This window comes from Pteropus medius, unplaced genomic scaffold, assembly GCF_902729225.1.
Source record: "Pteropus medius unplaced genomic scaffold, Ma_sr-lr_union100, whole genome shotgun sequence".
In the NCBI taxonomy this organism is placed as follows: Eukaryota; Metazoa; Chordata; class Mammalia; order Chiroptera; family Pteropodidae; genus Pteropus; species Pteropus medius.
In genome coordinates, this window is record NW_024351730.1 from 4,051,879 (window position 1) to 4,076,883 (window position 25,005).

The following is a 25,005-nucleotide window of genomic DNA, read 5'->3' on the forward strand; positions in this document are numbered from 1 at the left end:
TCCACATATTGTCAAGTTAAAAGCCATCTGCCCAAGACGTCTTTCTCACTAACATTTCTAGCACCTAAGTGCTCCTCTTCATGGTGTCTTATTCCAGCAGAGGAGCTTGAACTTCTTACACAATGGTTCAAGGCTTCAAGAGCCAGGAAACAGAAGTGGACAGTTCTCTTAAAGGCTGGCCTCACAACTAGCACAGTGCCATTTCTACCATATTATGTTGGTCAAAGCAGCCCAGATTCAAAGAGGAGAGGAGCACATGTACAGAGAGGGAAAGAATTGTTAGTAGCAGCTATATTTCCTGAAAGATCCTACAAAAGGGTGTGGGGATAGGGGAATGTCATAAAGGGTATGGAAAATATTTGTTCTTAGCATATTGATGAAGAGATTAGAAAAACTACTTGGATATACAGGTGGCATGATAGAAAAAAGCATTAACTTTGTGGTGATGTTATAAAAATGACTATATATTGAAATATTAAACCCCAGTACTTCAGAATATGACTGTATTTGGTGATAGAGCCTTTAAAGAAGTAAATAAAGTTAAAGATGTCATATGTGTGGGCCTTAATCCAACATGACTGGTGTCCTTACAAGAGGAGATTAGTACATAGAAAATACAGACCAAGGAAAGAACATGTGAGGACACAGGAAGAAGGCAGCCACCTTTAAATCGAGAGGTCTCAAAAGAAACTGAACTTGCTGACACCTTGATCTTGGACTTATAACCTCCAGAAGTGTGAGAAAATAAATTTCTGTTTTTTAAGACACCCAGTCTGTGGTACTTTAAAATGACAGCCCTAGCAAACTAATACAATCAGTATCCTCAAGACATTTAACTCTGCTGAAGGTGTAAGCAAATAAATAGGCATTTCTAATATTTTCAACAAGATAGGCAGACAGAGGATTCCATGGGAGCATATAAAAAGGGAATCATATTCTCTTTGTTTATATTTTAATGTTACACTTTTAACATTATGTTTCATTCTTTTTTTTCCTGATGTAAAAATGAGACATTCTATTTAAAATACTGAAACATAATAGATTCAAAAAAAAAAAAGAAAATCAGAGTAGAAGAGTCTGAAAAAACCCAATGGCCCCATACCCATTGGCTGCACACCCAGAATTGTGGTGTAAGCCTGGCACTGGCAGCTTTGGTCATCTTAGAGAGAAGCTTTTCATAAACAAATGGCTGCAGTTCTATGAAGCTGTGTGCATGTTTCAAAAAGGTCTGATGATAATTTTAAAATATTCTGCATTAGTTCATTCTGCTCACGTTAAAAGAATCTTCTCAAGATTAGTTTAAAATGTGATTGAGATCAAAGATTAACAAATAGGATTTTTCATTTTTAAAAAATAATCTATAAAAATATAATGTTTAATCAAATACTAACAATTATTTAAAATTTTTATTTAATCAAAGTTTATAAATGATAAAAGATTTATTAAAAGGTGTTTATGCTAAAGGAAACTTAACTTGGGAAATTATCCTAGACATGGTATTTCTAATAAGAACAAGTAAATGTGAATGCATATTATTCATCAGGGAAGAATTATTTATATTTCTAATTCATCATTTTAATCAAGCATTGTTTCTTAATAGCACTCATGACTCAGGGCAGCTAAACAGGATTTAGGTTGTAGGTATGCAAAATGTTATACCAGGCTCTATGATTCCTTGCAGAAAGAGACGCCTAGTGTCCTATCCAAATATATATATATATATATAAATATTTTTGTAGTCAGTGTTTATGAAAATAATGCTGGAAATAAAAAATATCCTTGCATATTCTATATGATGTTTTGGACTCACTCCAGCAATCTGAGCAAATAAAGAATATCAAACATAAAAACACTAAACAGCATTTTGGGACCTCTACAAACAATCACATATAAGAGAATCCAAGAAATTTAAAAGGATTCTGTAAAAGTTTCTTTAACACACTTTTAACACAAGAACAACCTCGCTGTACTTGTGCTGGCTTCTTTTACCCGTCTGTTCAATAAACAATCCCTCTGAGGGAAGTTCAGAATGACTTTACCTACAAGGCTCACACTTTTTATTGAATAAGGATGAATTCTCTAGTTTCCACATTTTAAAAGTCAAGACAGATTGCAGTGCCTATTTAAGTGAAGATCTCATAGTTAGTTTCAGGCAGCAACTGAGATTGTGCAAACTTTTCACTCGGTCAGTGGGAGAGCCCTTTGATCGCTTTGACTTTAGCTAGTATTCTTCACTTCTACCACTGTCCCAGATTCCATCTCTAAAAATATTTAACATGTTTTTCCTCACATGCTGCTTTTATTCTAGCAGGGCTCATCCCTCTGTGCCACAAATGCACCATTAAATATAGTTTTAGAAGGTTTGCTGGTCGGACATAAAACCCATGTTATAAATTTATCCCCGGAGTCTGGGAATTACACTTTAGTTACCAAATCCCCTCCCCAACTTAGTTTCAAGTGCCATTTTTTTGTATTGTTTTGTGTGATAATACCTCTACGGTGACAGTTTAGCTGCTAGGTGTTCTACATGTGAGAGCTACACACAGTACAATGGTTATGTCTTCTTGGACAATGTAAAGACTATATTTACTTAAATATTCTATGTTATGATTATCTGATTTGCATTCCAAAGAGTTTTTTGATACCAAGATAAAGAAATGTTCACTTGCTTAATAATATCTTGGGAGTTCTTGATTAAAAAAAAAGAGAGAGAGAGACATTGACTCTGGTTACTGTAAAAAGAAAATGGTATTTATAAAAAGGATATAGGACAGACCATTGAATTGACCTGAAGACAAGAGAATCAAATTTGGGAAAAGGGCATAATCCAAAAGAGACCAGGAAGAGAAGACAAGTCTTGTCAAAAACAAATTCTGGTATAGCAGGCATAACCTCAACTATATACGCATAGCCAGAATCACTGCTTGGATCTCCTCTTCTGTTTTCATGAGTATTTCTAAATGCTCCTATTGGGTTAACTCAGAACATAGACCCTCCACATTAACAGGAGACTGATAGCTGCCCGGCCAGCAGCCAAAGAAGGCAGTGCACACAGAGCTTTCAGCAGTGCCTGCTCCCAAGGACGTTATCTGCTCCTGTAACTAAGCAGCACATCTTGCTCCCATCCATCAGAGAAGACGGCTGCTCCCCCAGTGAGATAACCCCTCCTTCTGCTTGTGGGCATAAAAAACTGCTTGCACTTGGTCAGCAGCAGCCATTTCCTGCAGCTCTAACTGGCCGCTGCTGAAGCTTCCCTGCCTTATAGGTAATAAATGGCATTTCTCACCCCTCTGGTCTTCCTGGTGGTTTTTCTGGAATATCCAAACCCAGGTACACGTTCCAGGTCTGGGGCTCCTGCATTATAGCTCTTCCGTCCTTGTATCACTTTATCAGGATTCCAGTTATTACACAAGAGGACTAATTGGCTGATCCTAGTTCACATGCCGCTAGCTGCCAAGGGTCAGAGAAAGAAGGTAAAACTGCCTCTTTTGGTTTCTGATGGAGCATACCTTTGATATGAGATGGACATTCAGATGCTTGACAGCCAAATAATAAAACTTCAAAAATACCTTTTTTTCAAATTTATAAAATTGTGTTAATTTTAGTAATATGTAAAAAATGTTTAGCTGGCCTTGACATGATCCCCCTTACCAATTGCACCACTATGCTAAAATAATTGTTTTTCACTAAGTATGTTTATCAATTAAGTCATCATTCTTTATCCATAATTTTATTCATGATATTGACAGGGTAGGTAGATAAGTAGACTTGAGCCAAAAGTAAAGGGATAATAAAAGGTTAACTAGTCTCTGAGACTGGCTCAGCAGAAGAATGTACACAAGATACCTGGCAGCTTCTGGAGCCTTCCTCACTCCCCCAGGGTCAGTTAACTGTAGATGACTATTATATGTCCTTACTCTGGGGGTGCTTGACTAGCATGAGCAAAATTAGTTAATCAAGCACGAGCTTATTCTCAAAATCTCCACAGTGTAGGCATATGACTTTCCGTTTACGAGCACACACCATATAGGCATATGACTTCCCATTTACAAGCACACACATGCATGCCCATACCAGAAATGGAAGTTTAAGAGGAAAGAGCTGGGAATTCATGTCATTTGAAGTAGGAGGGATAGAGGAAAACAAAGAATTCCTATAGGGGGCCCTATAACTGGGACCCCTAATTTCTCAGTGCACTCGATTCTCTATCGAGCTTCCCATTTGGACTTTCTCTCAAGTATACTTTACTTTGCTTGCTTTACTTAATAAAATCACTTCTGCTTACAATTCTTTGCCTGCTGTCTTTCTTCTCTGAGTGTCGGACCTCCATGCAAATCTTTTGTGGGAAATCCAAGGACCGAGCCTGACTCCCACAATGCAGACACCTGATTGCTGGTAATAATATGATGGAAAAGCAAATATATTTCTTATAATCTCAACCAAGAATATCTATTACAGCACAGTAAGTTTCTATTTATTGAATAATTATTATATCCAGGCACTGCGCTAGGTAATTTATATCCTCATAAGGACTTTGCAAACTCTGTATCATTCATTCAGTTAATTTTCTGTGTGGAGAAAATGAAATTCAGAAAGGTACAAAATGGTCTCTAAGTCATCAAGCTGTTTATGTGCAGAGCCAGAACTAGAGCTTAAGATTTGCTTTCTTCCTTCTTTGCTTCTTTCCTTCCTTCCTTCTGTTACCAAACTCAAGAACTTTATTTTCCCTGCATGTGTCAATAGCCAAAAGAGACATGGACAGGAGTTTGCAGCAAAGAAAGCAGAGGTCTATTTGGGGAAAAGGCCCCAGCCTGAAGGCACAGGTGAACTCCACTTAAAGACCTAGCTCCTCCGTGGCCTCTAGGGTATAACTAAGGAAGTTGGGGGCATGGGCCCTACTGATTGGTCGGGGACTAGAGTAAGAGGCAGCTGATCATTGCATTAGGTCCTGATGTCAGTCATGGAGTAGTTCTGTCTGGTTTCAGGGGAATGCTGATGGGGGTTGTTCCTTCATGTGTGGAGCTGCAAGATGTTATTTTTAGTTTGACCGAAACTCTATTTCTGAGGTCAACAGACCTGAGGCTTTGTTGCTAAGACTGTTTGATGCTGATCTAAAGGCTTAATGATTAAGAGAGTGGTAGTATGCAGTATGTAGGATAAAGAAAGAAAAGAAGCATGTGAAGCCAAGGCCAGTTTGAAGTAAGGAGAAAGAGGAAAAAAAAGTCATTTTAAAGATTTTCGTGATTACACTTTTTGCCTTCTTTCTTTCTTTCCTTCCTCATTTCCTTCCTTCTCTCCCTCTTTCCTTCCTTCTTTTCTTTCTTCTAAACTAAAGTTTTTATGTAACTGTGTAAACCTTCACTCCTTTAACCCATTTTCCGTTTGCTCCAAAATAACTTGCCAGTGGTCCTAAATTTACCCCCAAAATTTGCCATAAAATACCTCACTTTTATTATTATTTTTGCATCCCTCTAGTATATCGATAATCTTTGGGAACAAATGACATCATTCTATTTATAGCATTCTATTTTTTGTAGTTCTGTTAGGTAGTTAGGTAGACATGAGTGACTGGGGAATGAAAGCCCCTCCCATAAACCTCCCTGGAACACCCATTTCATAGTTTTAAATTACTCCTTCATCCTGAGAAACAGAAAAGTAGAAAGTCATAAAATATCAGCCAGTTTAATCCAGCCACAAGTGCTTGCACAATCAATTGTACAGTAACCTCCCTATGATCTGGCCTCATTATACCATATTATAATAACATACCTATGCCCAGAAATTCACGAATCTAATTATAACAGACTGAATTCTGGGTAACCGCATGCGCAGTAAGCAAAGGGTTATGTAACAGCCAAATGTCAATCAAAATGATCTCACACACCAATTTTTTGGCACCACCCATCATGACCACAATATAGGGTTTACTTCCTGAATTCTATGCTATTTCAGCCCTTTTTGCTCTAACCACCCCTCTCTTGGAGTGTACTTTAATAAACCTTACTTTGTATACATCTCGCTGATCTGTAATTCTTTACTGTCTCAGTGAACAGAACCAAGGACCTTTTCAGTGCTACCGGGGTAACAATGGATTTCAGATTGCCCAAACAGTAACAGTTTGACTAATGAAAATGTCAAATCCTAGAAAATCTAGGATTCTTACAATGAACGCTGGCAGCAAACTGCATTTTTTTTCTAAATGGGAAAAGGGTTAAAATGACTTTTTCTCTTCTCTTTCTCCTTGATTCGAACTGGCCTTAGGTTCATTTACTTCTTTTCTTCCCTTATCCTTCTGATCCTTAATCATTAAGCCCTTAGATCAGCATCGAATGAATATAGGGAGGAGGCAAGAGATTTAAAAATGTTAATGGAGCTACATTCAGAGACTGCAATATACTGGTCAGCCTGTGGCCAGGCCAGGAGGACACCTGTAGAACAAAGGAAGATTTCTACTGGGATTACTAACAACCCATTTCCCACACCTGTGAAAAGGAAACAGAATCATTCCCTATGGCTAAAACCATGGGAAACCTATGGATTAAAGGCTGGAAATTTACAGCAGCCCTTTCACTCTGCATATTCTTATCTTTCAGGCTACATACTCTTCCCCTTCCTCACTGTATATCCATATCAAAAGAAATGGGTTAACAGAGTCTTTTAAACTATAACTCACAGGAACTAAAGAATGATTTATAAATTGAATTCCCTGAACACTCAGCCTCCTACTCACTGCCTTTCCACATCCCTCTCACTGTCCCTCTCACTCTCTGCCTCTGAGAGGAGACCGCACTCTGTCTGTGGAGTGTTACCCCTTTTCTAATAAACTTTCCTTTGGACTCTAATTATGGCGTGTGTGTTGAATTTTTTCTACACTCAACCAAAGGACCCTCATCTCGGTGCAGGGCTTGGTCTCTCCAACCTCAACTCTGGGAAATTTGCCCTGTCCTACATCGAAACAGCCTTAGGAACAAAGCCTCAAGTCTGTTGACCTGAGTGGGGAGCGCGGTATTGCACGCACTTCTTGTGCTCCACTTCAGCTCCTCAGGGGACCTCATGGCTCCACATATATCAGAGTACAATAGTAGCATCCAGCCACACATGCGTGATACAATAAGCTGAATTATGTTTACATATTTTAGGCGCAGGCGCCCTACTACACTAATGTAACATTCTAAACCCAGGGTCCTATTCTTAGCTGCGAGCCTGGATCACAGCCAGACCTGGGACCGGCTAGGCCTGGGACCCACACTTAAATAGACCTACTTTTTTTGCTTCAAACTTCTGTCCATATCTTTTTTGGTTATTGATGCATACAGGCAAAATGAACCCCTTGATTTTGGTAACACTTGTTCATAAAATTTTCACCACTTTGTGTGGCTAACGAGCAATGTAAAAGCCCATGAATGCTACCTTCTCTTTAAAAAATCTTTTTTTAAAGTATATTTAGTCACCAACATTATAGATTCTCTGTGCTATAGCTTGGTTGGCTTTTTAAACTTAAAGAAATTATAACATTGTGATTTATAATAAATACGTATTTGATTTTAGTCCCCATTTCTGGCACAGAGCTAAAACCCTTGGAATTTCCTGTGTGATGAGAGCAATAAAAGTGTTTTGTTATGTTAATGGGTGACCTTTGGACCTCACCTAAGGATGGCAGCTGGTTGCCAGGAGATTCATCAGCGTAATTAGAAGGTTAAAACTTTCAGTCCCACACCCTCCTTTACTTCTAGCGAGGAAAGGGGGTGGTTGAATCAATCACTAATGGCCACAGTTTAATCTTTCATGCCTATGTAATGAAGCTTCCATAAAACCCAAAAAGACTGCATTCAGAGAGCTTCCAGGTTGGCGAACATGTGGAGAATTGGGGTAAGAGGTGCACTAGGAGAGGATACGGAAGCCCTGTACCATCTTGCCTTATATATTTTCATCTGGATGTTCATCTGTATCTTTTATAATAAACAGGTAATCCAGTAAATAAAACACTTTGAGTTTTGTAAGCTGCTTTAGAAAATTAATTGAATCCAAGGAGGGGTCGTAGGAACCTCTGATTTATAGCCAGTCAGTCGGAGTCAGAATTACAGGTAACAACTGACATTTTCAGCTGACATTTTCAGTGGGAGGGTTGAAGGTTTGAGGGGTGAGGACACAATCCTGTAGAACTGACTGAACCCTAAACCTGTGGAAAATGGCGCTATCTCTGAGCAGAGAGTATCTGAATTGAGTTGAATTTTCAGATACCCTGCTGGCATCCATGAATTGCTTCTTGGTGGTGTGGAAACCCTCCCTTCCCTCTACCTACAGAAATTTAGGTCTCAGAACACTCATTTAAAAATATTCTAGGCTTTCACTAAGAAATAAAAATATGATTTGCATATAGATCTTTGATTATGTCACTGAAAAACAGAATAAAACCTACAACGCTCTGAAAGAAGAGGAACAGAGATTGTCAATGTGGTTTTACATTTGTCATTTTAACTGGGAACCAGAGCAGAGTAGAAAAGCTCTGGTTTTCTACTTGTTGCAAAGGCCACTGGCCTAGTTAAACTGTTGTGAACTGGGGCATTTGAGTCTGAGTAATTCAGGACTTTTATTTTCAGCACATGTCCCCAATCATTCCTGTAGAAATGAAGGCCATCTCTTGACTCCAAATGTACCATTTACCCTTAGCCCATAATCTGTACCTTTCATCCACCCAGTAAAGACAGAAAAGTAAAAAACAAACAAACAAACAAACAAACAAGAAACTGTTACATTCTCAGATAAAGGAAGTTGAAAGCATTGGGGAAAAGAGAAAGTAAAATTTTTGCCAGAGTTTATTAAACCAAAAAGATACATTTCTAGTTGTATACCCTAAACGTGCTTCCTTTAACTTTATCATTTGTTCTGTAACATACCCTACTGACCAAAAATAAAGTTCACCATTTATTATCAAAGAAAATATCTCCATTAATACAAATTCAAATAACACATACACTACTTGGAATGAAGAAAGAGGGCTATATTTTGTGAGATATTTCTAAACAAATGCTAACTGGATTTAAATATGCATAACTTATTTTAACTAGAGTTCAGAAATGGACCAGGAGTAATACAAGTACCACTTTAATCCTGTTAGACATTCTAGATTCTTCTTTTATCCTCTTACTGTATTATTATTCCCTAGCAGGTTAAGGACTTTGTCTCTATCTAGTATTGGCCAAGTTCAAGGGGCAAGGATAAACCTGAGTGGAATAAATAGTAGAAATGTTGATGGCCATAAAGATGTAATGAAGTTGTTAGCTCAGTAACAGGCAATGTTATATTGTGGTTATGGACTCTGAAATCAAGCTTTCTGGATTCAAATCCTAGTTATTGGCTGAATAACTTTGGGAAAGTGATTTAGCCTCTCTGTCATTCAGTAGCCTCATCTATAAAATGGCAGTAATAAGAATACTTCATAGAGTTATTGTAAGGATTGAGTGAGTTAATAATGTAAAAGTATCTAGGTCAACTCATAAGAAGTTTTTGATAAATATCAAAATTATGAAAATTTAATATATGCATTTTCTCATGTTATTATTTTTCCAAAATATTTTCATGTAGTCACTTAGCATTCAAGTGAGAGGATACGGAAGCCCTGTACCATAGACATGAACAATAATTGATATAACTCACTGCTCATTATAATAATTTTTAGATTGCTTTAAATTTTTCAATTACATATATTCTTATTTTCTTCAGATAAACCTTAAAATCACTTTGCCAACTTCTAAGAAAATACATTCCTAGAATTTTAATTGAAATTCTATTAAACCATACATTTATTTTGGGGAGATTCTTTTACAAAGTCTAATGTTCTCATCCTGGGATATAGTATATCTATCCACATATTGAAGTCTTAAAAAGTGCCTATAATATTTTCATAACAATTATCTATGTTTATTTTACATTAATTCTTAGATAATTCATAATTCTGCCATTAGATACTATTAAATATAATTTATTCTTATTTATTACTGTTACAAAATATTTAGTATTTTGTTTAGTAGAATTTTTATGCCAATGTTATAATTTTTATAGTAAAAAAAAAATCAAAACTTTTTTGGGTATGTCTGTTTTCATGTATAGAAAAACCTCAACCAATATCCAGAATTTAGAGCAATTTTTACCTGCAACTTATTTTTAGTAAAAGCACTTTCTAAAAGGTAAAATATTAAGTCTATAAAGTAAGTATATCTCTAAGAAATAGGATAATATTATAATCACTACAATAAACAGAATTCTTGCTTTATCTCTCTTAAATGATGGGTCAGTAAGACCATTTCAGTCCAAACAGAAAGAGCAAGAACTTAAGAAAACTCACTGTTTAATTAACAGGTTCATTAATTGTTGTGAACTACAGAAACCTACCATTTACTACTGTTCTGTATTTTTTTCTACACACTTGTACCTTAGCATTCTTTTCATACTTCTGTAATTGTCTTATTTACTTATTATTTACTTGTTTTTTGTCTATTTTTCTGAATGCAGTTTTTATTAGGACTACAGCCTTGGTCGTCTTGTTTACCACAATGATAGATACTCAATCATAATTTTATTTATTTATTCATTCATTTGATAAATACGTATTAATCTTCTATTCTCTGTCAGGAACTTTTGCATATAGACAAGGGATCTCTGGCCTCAAAGTGTTTATAGATAGAAAGCAAAAAAGTTAATAATATAATTTTAGGTAATTGTAAGAGCTATTTGGGGAATAAGGTAATGGAATAAACAGAGCAAAGTGGGTAGGAACACTATTTTAGAAAAAAAAAAAATAGTAAATGAGAGCCTCTCTAAGAAGGTAAAATACAAACACAGAACTAATACAAAAGATTTGGAAGAAGAATGTTTCAAGCAGATTGAATAGTAAAAAGATACTGAGGTGGATAAACTTGGTGGTTGGTGGTTCAGAAGTGGCAATAAAATTAGTGAGCGAGTGAAAGAAAGAAAGGAGATGAGGTCAGGAAGGCAATCATAGTCAGACCATATAGGCAAGGTCTTCTCTTAACTAGCACTTTCCACACTTTGTTGTGCATATAAGTTGAATATATATGTTAAGAGCTCAGGGGAGAGTGTTAGATGGGAGATGGAAATTTGGGAGTCATTAGATTTTAAAGGTATGCAATTAAATGAGCTCATCTAGCAAGTGAGTATCGATCAAAAAGATATTTGAGGTTAAGAAGAGGAGACTGAAAACAATTCACCAGTGAGGTAAGGAAAAAAAGGGAAAAAAAAACAACAACAAATAATGTGTGATGATGCTTCAAAAGCCTAGTGAAAAAGTAAATGCTTCATTCAGCACAAGGGCTGGAGGAAATTAGTGAGAAGGGTAATCAAATACCTCTGAGAGTTCAAATAAAATGAATAAGAATTGGTCATTGGATTTGGCAAGATATGGAAGCTGTTGCTGACTTGACAGAGATGGTCTTGGTGAATAAGGTGATGATATCTTGACTGGACTGTAAGAAAAAGAATGGGTGATATAAAGTGGAGGCGGAAACAATAGACAATTTCTTTGATTTTTGCTACAGAGAAATGGACCATAACTAGAGAGCGATGTTGAATCAAAAGATTTTTATTTTAAGATAGGAGATATTGAAACATGTTTATGTGCTGATATGAATAATAGGTCACAAGGAAAACAACGGTTATGCATGTGGAAGGGCTGGCTTTGGAGGGGAGAAGAGACAGTGACAAAAGGGAATGCAAATCATATATGTATGTATGTGTGTATATATGTATTATAAAGATACATGTATATGTATTATAAAGATACATGTAGGTTGGTCGATCTTGTGGTAGGACTATGGAACGTTTTTCTTCTAGATGTTTTTATTTTTCAATAAAATAAGAAGAAAAGTCATTAACCAACAGTGAGAAATAAGAGAGAAATATTGGAGATTTGAGCAGTGAAGAAATGGTGTAACATAATTATCTTAGAATGTGTGAAAGCAAATTTAGCAGAGTAATGTATTAGGATTCAAAAGGCAGTACTGAGGAGTCATTTAAGATAGAGTACTACAATTAAAGTGAAAAAAAGTGGGATTTCCTCTAGTCACATTTATCTATTTAGGGATTAAATGGTAAGGTTACTGAGGATATATGCTGAGGAGAAATTATAGCAATGGACCATGGCATCTAAACCGAGTAAGAAGGAAGTGAGGGCTTAAAAATGTGGTGAGTTAATGCATTGTCCAAATAAGACCAAAGAACAGTTGCTAAAGTAAGTGAATTGAAAGACAGGAGGTTATTTGAATCTCAGGTAAATAAAACCCTATATAAGGCACTACTGCAATTTTCCAAAGCTATTGGACAGTATGACTTGAACCATGTGCATACAGCTTAAGCTACCATGAAGTTATCTTGTAAAGCTAATTATGCATCCAGTCAGCATATGATTTTACTCACTTACACTTCCTAAGAAATACATCTATTGAGAAAAGCGGGGTCAATTAATACAGTTTTATCCCTTTTATTTTAAAGTATGTTTAACTGTTTAAGGCACCAAACTGAAAAGTAAAACATCATTCAAACCAAGCATGCTATTAAAGCATTAGCCTTAAGTGCTATTTTCTCTTTCTGCTGTTATTCTCTCAATAGCAATAAAACAGAAATCGTATTATTGAATTTGAACGCTAATACATTTCCAGGATAATCTGAACAGCAAACAAATAAAATCTTGTAACTCCATCTCCAATACTCTTCAGAAAACAGTTAGGAGGGCAAAAAGTCCATAAAGTAAGGCACAAGGATAGGCAATGAGAAGCTGTTGTCCTTCCATGTCCAAGGCTGAAATGAAGATTTTGGAAGCTGAGAGACTACACCAGCCAATGATGATCAGTGCTGACACAGTTCCAATTGTGCCCCTATAGCAAAGACAAAAGAGATGATTACCTTACATCAGGAGAAAAAGCTATTTGGATCAGAGCTGCCTCTGAAATGTGCTTATACAGTATTTATAACTACTTTCTCCATTTGTAAAATGAGGGTGAGGAATCATATGAACTCAAAGGCCTTCACCAGTTAGAAAATATTTGAGTCAAATTCACCCTCAGAGGTTAAATAGTTCATGCTTAGGTAAAACTCGAATTAATAGAAAGAGAATTCACCTGTAGTTACTCTCATATGTCAACATTCAAGTCACAACTCCTGAAATTCTTTTATATAAACTATCTTTAGAAACTTCTTTTATAGATACAGATATTTTCCTTCAATACTTTTTTCCTAAATTTACCCAAGATATGGGCCAAAAGATAGCTGGACTTGCATTCTAGTGGGATGCCTAGTCCCCACTGCTCCCAAGTCCACTTCCCAGGTTTTTGTCTTGAGCCTACACAGTTCAAGTAGGGAACACATGGAAAGGCACATATATGTGTTGCCTCCCACTTCACCACTAAAGATTCCTTTTGTATGTGTACATGTTGATTTTTTAGAATACTGAAATAGATTTGTTCAAATTGGTGCCTTCAAGAAGTAACTGTGGAGGCAATTCTTTAAGAAGAAATGGGGAAGTAACGTAATTAAGTCTAGCTACCTTGGGAGTAAAATAGGAGGTGTAGGTGGAAAGAGTGAATTTCTTTTCTTACATGCAAACTGAATATATTACTTAGGAAAATATTACATAAGAGTTAGGAGAGGTCTTGGAATATATCTAGTTGCCAGCTATAAAGCAATGGAGTGACTTGACAAAAATTGCATAGTAAAATGGGCATTAGGTCAGAATCTCCTAACTCCTAGCACACAGTTCTTTTCACTATTAAACTATACTGCCTCACTTGATCCTGGTTAAATCTGAAGTCGAACATTGTGTTAACTATTTGTGACAATGACAGGAATACCTACTTATAATAATTTAACCAAAGCAAAACAAATGAAAAACTGTACAATATAGCTTATAATGCCTTAGATTATAAATAAATAAAAATATTTAAAAAGCACTCTAATAAATATTATATTCATTGGTTTAATTAATATCAGAAATAATTTCTAGAGTGATTTAATTTATATGTTTTCATCAACAAAATTATAAAATTATATGCGATTAATTTGAATGATGTACTAATATGCCCAAAAGGTCAATTTCAGTGTAATGGTCTTAGGGGTGAGATAGTTTATTCCTCTTTCATATAATTTAAAGGATTCTAAATCATCCCTCAAAATTTCAGAATGAAAATCTAATGAAAAAGGTTCAGATTTCTGATGATTCTCAAAATCCAAGAGTTTTAGTTTTTATTTTCTTCTAATAATGCATAGTCATTTAAAATGCCCCAAATTTGCTGGAAATAACATTTAAAACTTAGAATTTTTAAATGGTAAATAATTATAGTATTCTTTGGCAAAAGCATTTGAAAAAAATAGAAGTCCTAGAACTGAGCTCTGTATTAACTTGTCAAATGTTGGTAACAAACAACATAGTAAGTAGAACAGCTTGCTGAGGAATATGATATACAAAGGATGAAAGTTTTTCATGGATAAGACTTAGTTTACTTACACTGTATTTATACATTCTAGGTATCCATTTTCTGTTGTATTTCTCTTTTTTAAATGTTGAAGAATACTCGCTGATAAAACAAAAGTTTGCTCTAAATTATTCTCAAGAATGTTACTTTAAAAATGAGACCATATTAAAACAAAAGAGCATTCTTAGTAATGCTATGAAAAAATTATATAAATTATATTCAAGTAAAAATATTAAAGGCTTTTTAAAAATGTCTATCTTTGGCATTGGTAAATTCTTACATAATATCCAATGTAGGGTTAATAACCTAAAATGTACATCATCCAATAAAAAAAATGCAAATTGAGTCTCCTTTGGATATGGAAGAATCAGCACTGATGGCAAGTGTTTATTTCTAATTATTTTAGAGCAGAGTAGGTGACAAAGGATTATGTAATTACTTGTTTATCACCAACCAAAGTGGTTGATATTCATATGCCCTGGGAAAGTGCCTGACAAAAACATATCTACTGGATCCTTATTAATAGCTTTGAATTACAAATGCTAACTTCCTAGGAAGTAAAAAAAGAAAAAAAATATTGACTGAGCATATATGCCATAAATTTCTCAAGCGTTAATATCTTCATCAGGGTTCTTGGGGCTTTTGCACTGCATGGAGCCCAGCTGAAAAAGAACAGTTGCTTCCCACCTAGAAGACAGAGTGTCTTAAAGTTGAGGCAACTTGTTAACATTCACCAGGCATTTACTCTTCCCAAATCAAACAAGTAAATTTTCTATAGTTGTTATATTACCCATGACAATAGTTCATATTAAAGAAAGTGACAACTTACAAATTTCCATTTTTTAAGGTTATTTGGTTTAATTTTTTTAATCATCAAAACAGGAACAGCATCTGCACCAAAACTGACCTACTTTCCTGAATCTGTATGTGGCTTTTAACAGTCATTGGTTTTCCCAATTCCACTACCAAAACGATCTGAAAGAGGTTAACTGCTGCACTGGTATGGCAAGACTTAGTGATGATTGTGCATGTAGGGTCATTTAGTGCATACAGAGACTTACTGCAGTGAAAAGAAGATGGCACAGCTGGACAGGATGACCATGGGCAGTAGGCAGTAACCCAGTACACTTGCCACGCAGCCATAGGACACCCCTGAAGAGCTCATCAAGTTTAGTAAAGCGCAAATCCCTAGGCAGCCAATGGCACTCATGCCATACACATAACCAAACTGAACTTTTCCTGCCTGGAACAAAGAGAAGAAAATAGTTTGAATACAAAACAAACATCAAGAGGAAATCAGAATTGCAATACATCAGCTTTGAATATATTTTCATCATTATAATTATCCATACCTCAGAATTATCTCATCCAATTAAAAATTAAGTGGAATGTTTCTCTAATATATCAAAACAATTTGAAATTGTTACTGTTTTCCAAGTGGAGTAAACCCACCCAATGGAGCAGTGCATCACTGAGGTGCTTTTTTAAGTATGTCCATTAGCATCATTAGCATTATTTCACAAAGTAGCCATAAGAATACAAAAGATATTCAATGAGAACTTGTGACTAATGCAGGAGAGAATCTTGCCAGCATAGCCCAAGGACACCATGACAAAAAAATTAGTAGTGACCAACTTCCCCAACTGCAGAGGAAGAAGAATTGAAAATAGCTGGACAGTTTTGAACACTAAAATGATCATAACATTCTCCATTTTCCTTAATTAATCATAAAATAAATATCTCTTTCTTTAAGACATAATGACTTCACAGAAAACAGCCATGGAGAAGAAAAAAAATCACAGAACTGAAAGGAACCTTAAAAATCAAGGAATTTCAGTCAAGATAAAGGGCTAGGCAAAAGCAGGGTTCGACTTCTTCTATGACCACATTAAAATTATAACCAAATTATAAAACAAATGACTTGGAGAACCATCTGAAGCCTAGATGATCATAACTCATACATCTGAGCCTATAAAAGAAAAGCCATATTGAGACTGGTAGGAGGGGCGGAGATGCAAAGTGGGCTGGTCCCACACCTGTGTGTGGTGTTTGAGCACCAGGAAGGAGAGAGCAACTGCAGAGGCTCCCTGAAGGAACGAGGGATCCTAGCCTCACACAGGGGGTCCCCAGCCCAGGGTTCCAGTCCCAGGAAGAAGGATTCCCACAAAAACTGACTGTAAAAATCAGTGGGGATTTGGGCTGTCTGAGTAAGACAGAAAGAATCTGAAAACTCACACATTCCCTTTTAAAGGGCTCACTCACAGATTCACTTGCTCACACACACTCACCCTGTGGATAGTCAGCAACTCAAGAGGGCAATACAAATGGGAAGAGACTGAGTAGTCTGGTGCTAAAGCAAGGGCTTGAGGGACATCCATCATTGCTTCTTTGTTGGGCCCTCTTCCAGGGCAGTTTGCAGATGGGTGGCATCTTGCCTGGGTTGAGCCTTTTCCCAACTCGGCCAATTCTAAAGTAGTATTGGCAGTGTGAGATCAGCTCACTTCACCTTAGTCTCCTTGAGACCCCAAACACCCAATCCGCAAATTGCCTTTGTCAGGCCCGTTGCCAGGCAGCCAGCCCCACCTAGCACCTTCCCTGGCCTGCTCATTTTTGGGCTGGCAACAGCCCTGAGCTCAAGCTGCCCGCATGCAGCGTGCACAATACAGGCAAGACTTTTAGCAGCGGCCCACTGGTGCCAGCCCTAACTGCAGTGTCTCTTGGGAGGATCACTGGGGTCTACCAGCCAGAGGCAGATGATGGCTGGCCTCGCTATGATCTGTGACTTTTGCGGGAGACAGTGGCAGCAATCTGCATTGGCTCGACAAAATTGGCTCGCTCCGCCCCATGCCTCCCTGAGACCCTGTACCACCTAACCAACAAATTGCCTATGGTGAGCTCATTGCTAGGCAGCTAGCTCCACCCTGTGCTTTCGCTGGAACACAATTTCGACAGCAAACAGCCCTTAGCTTGTGCAGCTGTGAGTGGCCAGTGCATCCCAGGAGAGACTTTTGGTGGTGGGCCACAAACTCCTTCCCAAGCTATAGTATTTCATGAACAGATCTTGGGTGTCAGAGACAGGCAGCAGCTGGCCTTGCAACAACCTGAGCCTTTTAAAGAAAGCCTCAGATTCAGCATGAGAATAAAACCTGATTCTGTATTGGCCAGGTGAAATCTATATACTTTACCCTGGTGACTCCCTGAGTTCCTGCCTCATCCAACGCCCATACCAACCAAAGGTTCTTAAAGCTGCAGAGACTTACAAACAAATGACAGGCAGCCTCAGGTTTTAAGGTGCACTGGTCCTTTTGCTGAGCCATCCCAGGGTCAGTACTGGTGGTAACCTTGGCTCACAATGTGGTCTCTCCCACTTGCCTCCAGATCCAGCACAGGCAGCAATCATTCATGGATTTTTTGTAGCTCCTACTGGGCATCGTGAACAATCAAAAGCAGGAATTGACTTTGACCTACACAGGAGCCCCTCTCAAGGACCCCAGAACCAACACATGTGGAGGCTAGCGTCAGGCCACAACAAAGCACCACATAACTAGCCACATAATCAGTACACCCAAAGGTTGTTCTCAATAGGTACATGAGCCTGCTGGAGTGAATTCCACTCCATGGGGTCAGCCCCCACACAGCGGCTCATATTCTCTGGGCATGGCCAATCTCCACAGGCAGTCAACCCAAGAGTCATTCTCATCCTGTGACATGCTAACAACAATCAAGGATTAGCTACAAAAAAGAACACACACAACCATACATGAGGAACATACGCAAAACCCCCGGCAAAGGTGATCAGGAAGACTGAATCACGGGGCCACACAGGACAGCTACTGCATAAGGCCACCTGGCAAGACTGGGAGACATAACAAATCTTCTCAATACATAACAGTGAACACAGAGGGGCACCTAAAATGAGAAAACAAACAAAAACAAAAACAAAACAAAACAAAACATGGCATAAATGAAACAATGGGAGAAAAGCCCAGAAAGAAATAAACAAAATGGAATCGAGCAACCTACTAGAGACAGAGTTCAAAGCACTGGTAATAAGGATGTACAATATACATAGGGGGAGAATAGATGATCTCAGTGAGGACTTCAACAGAGAGATAGTAAGCATAAAAAAAAAAGAATATGGAAACTGTAAAACAATCAGAAATGAAGAATACAATAACTGAAGTGAAAAGTATCCTAGAAGGAATCGACAATAGAAGAAATGAAGGAGAGGATTGAATCTGTGAGTTGGAAGACAAGATAGCAGAAAACACCCAATCAGAATAGCAACAAGAAAAAAGAATAAAAACAAAAAAATGAGGAAAGTTTGAGACCTCCAGGACAACATCAAATGCACTAAAATCCACACCATAGGGGTACCAGGAGAAGAGAGAGAGCAAAGGATTGAGAAGCTATTTGAAGAAATAATGATTAAAAAAAACCAAAAACTTCCTTAACCGGCAAAGGAAATGGACATACACTTCCAGGAAGCACACAGAGTTCCAAATAAGAGGAAAACAAATAGACTCACACCAAGACACATCATCAATAAAATTAAAGAGAAGGAGAGACTATTAAAAGCAGCAAAAGAAAAGCAGCTAGTGACTTACAAGGGCATTCCTATTAGACTGTTGGCTGATTTTCAACAGAAACTTTGCAGGCTGGAAGAGATTGGCACAAAACATTCAATGATGGAAAACAAGAAACTACACCAAGACTACTCTACACAGCAAGGTTATCAATTAAAATTGAAGGTGAAATACAGAGCTATTCAGATAGGAAAAGCTAAAGGAATTCATCACCAACAAGCCAGAATTATAATAAATGTTAAGGGGACTTCTGTAAAAAGACATAGGAGGGGAAACTCATAAATATGAATAATAAAATGGCAATAACTATGTACCCATCAATAGTCACTTTAAATGTAAGTGGATTTAATGCTCCAATCAAAAGACATAGAGTAGCTGAATGGATAAGAAAACAAGGCCTAGACATACATTGCCTATAAGAGATCCACTTCAGATCAAATGACACACACACAGACTAAAAGTAAAGGGATGGAAAAAGGTATCTCATGCAAATAGAAATGAAAAAAAAAATCTGGGTTGCAATACTTACATCAGACAATATAAACTTTAAAACAAAAGCTATAATAAGAGACAAAAAAAGAGCATTACATAATGATAAAGGGATCAATACAATAAGAGGACATAACCCTAGTAAACATATATGCACCAAACATAGGAACACCTTCACATTTAAAACAATTCTTGACCAACAGAAAGAGAGAGATTGACAGCAATACCCTCATAGTAGGAAACTTTAACACGTCATTTACACCAACAGAGAGATATTCCAGACAGAAAATCAACAAAGAAACAGCAGCTTTAAATAACACAGTAAATCAGATAGATTTAATTCATATTTTAAAGCATTTTACCCCAAAAGCAGAATATACATTCTTTTTCAAGTGCACATGGAACATTTGCCAGGATAGAGCACATGTTAGGCCACAAAACAAGTCTCAGGAAATTTAAGAGGACTGAAATAATATCAAGCATCTTCTCTGACTACAATGATATGAAACTAGAAATCAATTACAAGAAAAAAACTGGAAAATACACAAACACATGGAGGCTAAACAACATGCTCCTAAACAATGAATGGGTTAACAATGAGATCAAGGAGAAAATTAAAAGATACCTGAGACAAATGAAAATGAAAAACAACTTAAAAAATATGGAACATAGTGAAAGCAATTCTAAAAGGGAAATTAATAGCAATACAGGCCTACTTCAAGACACAAGAAAAATCCTAAATAAGTAATCTAACCTTACACTTACTAAAAGCACTAGAAAAAGAACAGCAAACAAAACCCAAAGTGAGTAGAAGGAAATAATATAGGTCGGAGTGGAAATAAATGAAATAGAGTCTAGAAAAATAATACAAAAGATCAATGAAACCGAGAGCTGGTTCCTAGAAAGGATAAACAAAACTGATAAAACATTAACCAGACTCACAAAGAAAAAAAAAGAGAGAGAGAGAAAAGACCCAAATAAATAAAATCAGAAATGAAAGAGAAGTAACTGTGAACTCCACAGAAATTCAATGGATTCTAAAAAAAAAAAAAACCACTATGAACAATTACATGTCAACAAATTGGATAATCTGAAAGAAATGAATATATTCCTAAAAATATAAAATCTCCTAAGACTGAGTGAAGAAGAAATAGAAAATCTGAACCAATGAAATCAAATCAGTAATCAAAAAACTTTCAAAAAATAAAATCCTGGACCGGATGACTTCATAGGTAATTTTACCAATCATCTAAAGAAGAATTAACATCTATCCTCCTCAAACTATTCCAAAAAATTCAAGAGGGAATTCTCCCTAACTCTTTTTATAAAGCCACAAATAACCATGATTCCAAACCAAACAAAGACAATACAAAAAAGAAAACAATAGGCCAATATCTCTTATGAACATAGAAGCAAAAATTCTCAACAAAATATTAGCAAATCGAATTCATCAATACATTAAAAATATCATACACCACAATCAGGTGGGATTAATTCCCAGAATGCAAGGTTGGTTGAATATCCACAAACCAATTAATGTGATATACCACATTAACAAACTGAAAGATAAAAATCATATAATCTTATCAATAGATGCATAAAAAGTGCTTGACATAAAGCAGCATCCATTTATGATAAAAACTTGCAGAAAAATGGGAATAGAAGGAACATACCTCAACATAAAAAGGCCATATATGACAAACCTATAGCATCATATGCAATGGAAAAAAAGACTAAATACATTTTCCATAAGATCAGGAACAAGACAAGGATGCCCACTTTCACCATTTCTATTTAAATAGTATTGAAAGTCCTAGCTACAGCAATGAGACAAGAAAGAGAAATAAAAGGCATTCCGATTGGAAAGGAAGAAGTAAAATTGTTGTTATTTGCAGATGACATGATACTACATGTAGAGAACTCTGAAGATTCCACCAAAAAACTGTTAGAACTGATCAATGAATTTGGTAAAGTAGCAGGATACAAAATTAACATTCAGAAGTCAGTGACATTTATATATACTAATCATGAATTATTAGAAAGATAAATTAAGAAAATAATTCCATTTATGATTGCATCAAAAACAATAAAATACCTAAGAATCGAATTAACCTAGAAGGCAAAAGACCTGTTCATGAAAAAATTATACATCATTGAAAAAAAGAAACTGAAGAAGATATGAATAAATAGAAGCATATAATGAATTCATTGGTAGAAAAAAATCAATACTTTTTAAATGGCCACACCACCCAAAGCAATGTATGGATTCAGTGCAGTCTCTATCAAAATACGAATGGCATTTTTAAGAAAACTTGAACAAATTCCAAAAATTTATATGAAATCATAAAAGATCCCAGACAGCCACATTAATCTTGAGAAAAAAAGAACAAAGTTAGAGGTATCACACTACCGACATCAAACTATACTATTAAGGCTATAGTAATCAAAACAGCATGGTACTGGCATAAGAACAGACACATAGATCATTGGAACAGGATAGAGAGCCCAGAAATAAACCTATGCCTATTTGGTCATTAAACCTATGACAAAGGAGGCAAGAACATGCAATTTGGTAAAGACAGTCTCTTCAACAAATGGTGTTGGGAAAACTGCACAGATACATGAAAATGAAACTGGACCACCTACTTACACCATATACAAGAATAAACTCAAAATGTATTAAAGACTTAAATCTAAGATCTGAAACCATACAAATTCTAGAAGAAAATATCAGCAGTAAACTCTCTCATATTGCTATTAGAATTTTTTTTTTCTTATATATCTTCTTGGGTTAAGGAAATGAAAAGGACTACATCAAACTAAAAAGGTTTTGCACAGAAAAGGAAACCATCAACAAAACGAATAGACGATCTACTGAATGGGAGAAGAAATTCGCCTATGATACATCTGACAAGGGGTTAACATCTAAAATTCAAAAAGAACTTACACAACTCAACAAACAACGTAATTTAAAAATGGGCAAAAGACCTGAATAGGTATTTCCCCAAAGAGGAAATACAGATGGCCAATAGACATATGAAAAGATGCTCAAGGTCACTAATCATCAGAGAAATGCAAATTAAAACCCCAATGAGATATCACCTCATACCTTTCAGATTGGCTATTATCATTAAATCAAAATACAAGTATTGGTGAAGATGTGGAGAAAAGGGAATCCTTGTGCACTGCTGGGATTGCAAATTGGTAAGCCACTATGGAAAACAATCTAGAGTTTCCTCAAAAAATTAAAAATAGAATTATCTTTTGCAAGAACAATTACACTTCTGGGTATGTATCCAAAGAAAACAAAAACTCTAGTTGGTAAAAATCTATGTGCCTCTATGTTCACGGCAGCACTATTCACAGTACCCAAGATATGGAAGCAACCTAAGTGCTCATCAACAGTTGATTGGATAAAGAAGTTATGGTACATATATACAATGGAATATTACTCTGCCATAGAAAATGGTATCTTAATATTTGCAACAACACAGATGGACCTAGAGGGTATTACGCTGAGTAAAATAAGTCAGACAGAGAATGATAAATACCATAGAATTACACTTATATGCAGAATCTAAGGAATAAAAGAAATGAACAAACTAAATGAAAACAAACTCACAGATACAGAGAACAAACTGGTGATTGACAGAGGGGAGAGGGGTTGGGGACTGGCTGAAAAAGGTGAAGGATAAAGAAGCATAAATTAGTAGTTGAGAGATGGTCACGGGGAAGGGGAGCATGGCATAGGAAATGCAGTCAGCAGTAATGTAATGGCTGTGTACAGAGCCAGAGGGAAGATAGAGTAACCAGGGGGATCATCTGATAAACTATATAAATGTCGAACCAACGGACTGTATACTTGAAACTAATTTTAAAAATACATACATATATATAAATAAAGGCTGGTAAATAAGTTTTTAAAAAGTACAAATTCGTAGTTATAAAACAGTCATAGGAATGCAGAATATAGCATTGGAAATATAGTCAATATTATTGTAATGGCTATGTATAGTGCCAAATGAGTGCTAGAGTAATCGGAGAGATCACTTCATAAATTATATAAATGTCTAGCCAGTATACTGTACATCTGAAACTAATTTAAAATAAAAAATAATAATAACAGTAAAAAAAAAAAGGAATCACTTAAACCTTTTTTTTTTCTTCAAAATGAAGAAATAAATTCCTAGAAATAGGAAACAAAAGGTTTAAGATCATACCTAGAGGCAAAGTTAGGGGTAGATCCAATTTTCTCACTTTCAGTTGAGTTCTTTGCCTAGATTGCTTTTTACTTAAAAGAAAGCCTGTTTAAATAACTCCAACTAACATTATACAACCCCCAAAAATCTTAATGGAATTAATGCTTTAAGAGATGGTAACAGTAATATTTTCTGCAGGGAAACAAACAGCTGTTATATTACAAATTACTTGAAAAAGAAAAATGAGTTAATATATTAAATTGATTGTTTCTGACTATTTGATTAATTGACATTATATTACTTAGCAGCTTAATCCAAGATTATCAAATTACTGTGACAAAGATAGAAGGGAGGTTAGAGACTAAATTAAAACTCTAGGTAATATAATGATTGGTTTGCATTTGCTGTAGTTAAAAGGAATAAATAATATTCTATCACTATTGTATTAGATAAATATAATGTGATTATTGACCACATAACCATGCAGAAACTAGATAGCCATCAGTATTTTAATACTGGCATTAAGTAATTAATAAATAAAAAGTGAAATTTTATTTAGTTGCAAATACATTTTACAGCTACTTCTTAAAATTATAATTACATTGGGGGAAAAAATATGGGAAGTGGACAGCTGTAAGATGAAGTAGAAAAGCCCTAGAATCTTTAATTCCCTGTATTATTGCTTCTGCCAAGTTTATCACTTTGTACCTTAACGAAACTGTACTTTTCAGACTGGCTTGACCATAGTTTTTAATCCTCTGTTTTTAACATATTATTACTCCCTCCTTGATATAAAATCCTAGACCTTTTCTTATTTCTTCTTTTTCTTCCTTTTTAATGAAATATTTTTTTTTAACTATGAGCTTGAATGTCTTCGAAACTTAACTTAGGTGGAATAATGTGTTTTTTATGTCTTTTAATATTATTACTCCCAGATATAAAGAATGAAAGAGATACATACACAAGATAAATGGTGATTTCAGCAGAAAAAAAATTGTCTTTATAAAAAGCATAAAACTAAAATAATAGGGAAAGTGTATTGATTGAATAAACAAATCATAGGATCTCATTGCAAATTAATTTATCCATAGTAGCTTAACTAGAAACAAGGAGACCCATGTCATACTTCACAGGATATTAGAAATACTCTAGAGATACACCCCAGCAAAGAAAATAATGAACATAGAAAAAGGATTTGTCCTGTGTCACAATACAAGAAATAAAATTTAAGCCTTATATTTTCCAAAA

At 35.8% G+C, this 25,005-nt stretch overlaps 1 protein-coding gene across 1 annotated transcript in view; it reads right to left on the bottom strand.

Annotated features, from left to right (window-relative positions):
- Nucleotides 1-10,134: 10,134 nt before the first annotated feature.
- The window catches only part of YIPF7 (Yip1 domain family member 7), a 34,886-nt gene continuing 20,015 nt past the window's right edge, over nt 10,135-25,005 (bottom strand). The window contains exons 6-7 of the mRNA XM_039845119.1: nt 15,545-15,726; nt 10,135-12,890 (exon numbers count right to left, since the gene is read on the bottom strand). Of these exons, the coding sequence (XP_039701053.1) occupies nt 12,728-12,890; nt 15,545-15,726 (345 nt within the window). The 3' untranslated portion in view covers nt 10,135-12,727. The remainder of the gene's footprint in view (nt 12,891-15,544; nt 15,727-25,005) is intronic.